Raw genomic sequence first — 1882 nt, 5'->3', positions numbered from 1 at the left:
GCATCTCCCGCCCCAGGCCGTCCACGTGGCCAGGAGCCAGCGCCTGGCCCCTGCGCGGTGTTGGGGAGACGCCCTGCCTCTGCAGCAGCCTTACCCACAGACAGCCACACTGCACAGTGGCCGCGCTGCCGGGGAGGTGCCACAAGCTGTTTATTCGCGTTCACTTGACCTGCCTACGCCCTGGATGCGAGCAGCGATTCCGAGAAGGGGTGTGCCCCACCGCTGCGCCCGCGGGCTCCGGAGCAGCTCCCCACACCTGGGGAGCGGGGCAGAGACGCAGGGCTTTGCAGTCGGAGCTCGGGGGAAGCAGCGTTTCGCTGAAGGGTCGCCATCCCCACGGACGCCTGGGATGAACTCGAGACCCCCGAGACCCTAACCACGGAGGAAGCTTGAGTCCGGGCGGTGGCCCGGCCTTACCTGCCAGGCCCCGGCAGGGCAGCGGCACCTGCTGGCCCGCCTGCCCCCTCCCCTCCCTGCAGGTCTCCTTTGCACCCGAGACAGACCCGGCAGACGCCAGCCCGGGCCCCGTCCAGCAGCGGGGTCCTCGCACGGGCGGGCAGAGGCCGGAAACGCAGGTGCAGTGGACCCCGCCCCCCGCAGTTAGGCGTTGCACACCCCCACGCTGGCTCGTATAAGGCCCTGAGCCGAGGCTGGATTGAAGTCACGGGCCCCAACGGCGACACTGGAGGGCAGGCAGAGTGCAGACAACGGGCCTCCCGGCAGCGCGGCCAGGCGGCCAGGTGACCAGGCGGCCAGACGGCCAGGCCCAAGGGGGACGGAGAGGGGCTGCGTGGGGAGACAGCAGCCCGGATCTGACGGGCCTCCCAGCCTCCCGCAGAGGGTCCTTTTTGACTTTAAGCCACTCTCCTTCAGCGAGGGGAGGGGGGAGCCCTTGACGCCCCCCCGCACTCCTGCACTGCAAGCAGCGACACGGCGGGGTTAAGCACACCGGGGGTGAGCGGTGCGGCTGTCGCAGGACATGGCAGGACCCTTGGGACCCTGGCTCGCTGGCCATCAGGCCCAAGGAGGCGCATCCCGGGGGAGCCCCGTGCGGGCGCCTGGGGGGCTGGGCCGGCGCCCCCACCCCCACCCCCAAGCCATCACCCACCTCCCTCCACGCTCAGGAGCGTTCGGGACGCGCACATGGCCGAGCGCCGTCCTCCTGGCCACCCGCGTTACGGCCCGTCCCAATGGACAGGGGGCTGCCCGCATGTCACACGAGCACGGACGGGCAGCCCAGCGGGCATCCTCACGGCTGCTCCCGGGGTTCTGCCGTGGCCCCGCGGGTGCAGGCAGGCAGCCGGACGCCGAGGCCCAGCCCCACCGCACCGCAGGCAGCGGACAGGAGCGGGCAGCTGGGCCTCGGGAGCCCGGCTTCTGCCCACTGCTGGGCGCCTGAGCCTTCCCCAGGCGTCTCATGGCCACGCTGGGTAACAGCCCCCCCACCGGGGCCCCGGGAGGCCCCACAGCTGCATGGAGCCGTCCTGTGGAGATGTGCAGCGTGCGGTCCCCACCGGTCCAGCCGGTCGCCGGCAGCAGCGGACAGGTGGGCCTGCGGAGGGCAGCAGGGAGGCACAGGCGGGTCACACTCGGGACGGGGCCGGAGGTCAGCGCCTGGGTTTCCCTCCGGGCCTGGCGTTTGCAGTAGGTATAATTCCAGAGGGGTCAGGGCGTGGGCCGAGTCAAGACCGGCAGCCGCACGCCCGCTCCCCACTGACCCCTCCGCTGGCCTCCGGGCACAGCCCGGGAGCCTTCCCCAGCGCACCGGGCCTCGGGCCCTGCCCGGCCTGCACGCCCAGCGCCGTCTCCCCCAGCTGGAAGCCGGCGGGAAGGGCAGCGGCCTGCCCTAGAGGGGTGGGGTGGCCCCGCGCGCCCAGCCGGC

General features: G+C 72.7%; 2 protein-coding genes across 2 annotated transcripts in view; both read right to left on the bottom strand.

Annotated features, from left to right (window-relative positions):
* LOC101627360 (chromosome unknown open reading frame, human C1orf74) overlaps window positions 1-332 on the bottom strand; it is a 2112-nt gene extending 1780 nt beyond the window's left edge. The window contains exon 1 of the mRNA XM_004694917.2: window positions 255-332. Coding sequence (XP_004694974.1) covers window positions 255-332 — 78 coding nt within the window. The remainder of the gene's footprint in view (window positions 1-254) is intronic.
* A 268-nt stretch (window positions 333-600) lies between these two features.
* Window positions 601-1882, bottom strand: part of IRF6 (interferon regulatory factor 6) — an 11958-nt gene continuing 10676 nt past the window's right edge. The window contains exons 9-10 of the mRNA XM_012734211.1: window positions 1330-1552; window positions 601-786 (exon numbers count right to left, since the gene is read on the bottom strand). Coding sequence (XP_012589665.1) covers window positions 601-786; window positions 1330-1552 — 409 coding nt within the window. The remainder of the gene's footprint in view (window positions 787-1329; window positions 1553-1882) is intronic.

The sequence above is a fragment of the Condylura cristata genome, unplaced genomic scaffold (genome assembly GCF_000260355.1).
Source record: "Condylura cristata isolate star-nosed mole 26May11 unplaced genomic scaffold, ConCri1.0 scaffold00050, whole genome shotgun sequence".
In the NCBI taxonomy this organism is placed as follows: domain Eukaryota; kingdom Metazoa; phylum Chordata; class Mammalia; order Eulipotyphla; family Talpidae; genus Condylura; species Condylura cristata.
The sequence above is the reverse complement of the archived record's forward strand: the minus strand, read 5'-3'. Positions and strand labels throughout refer to the sequence as shown.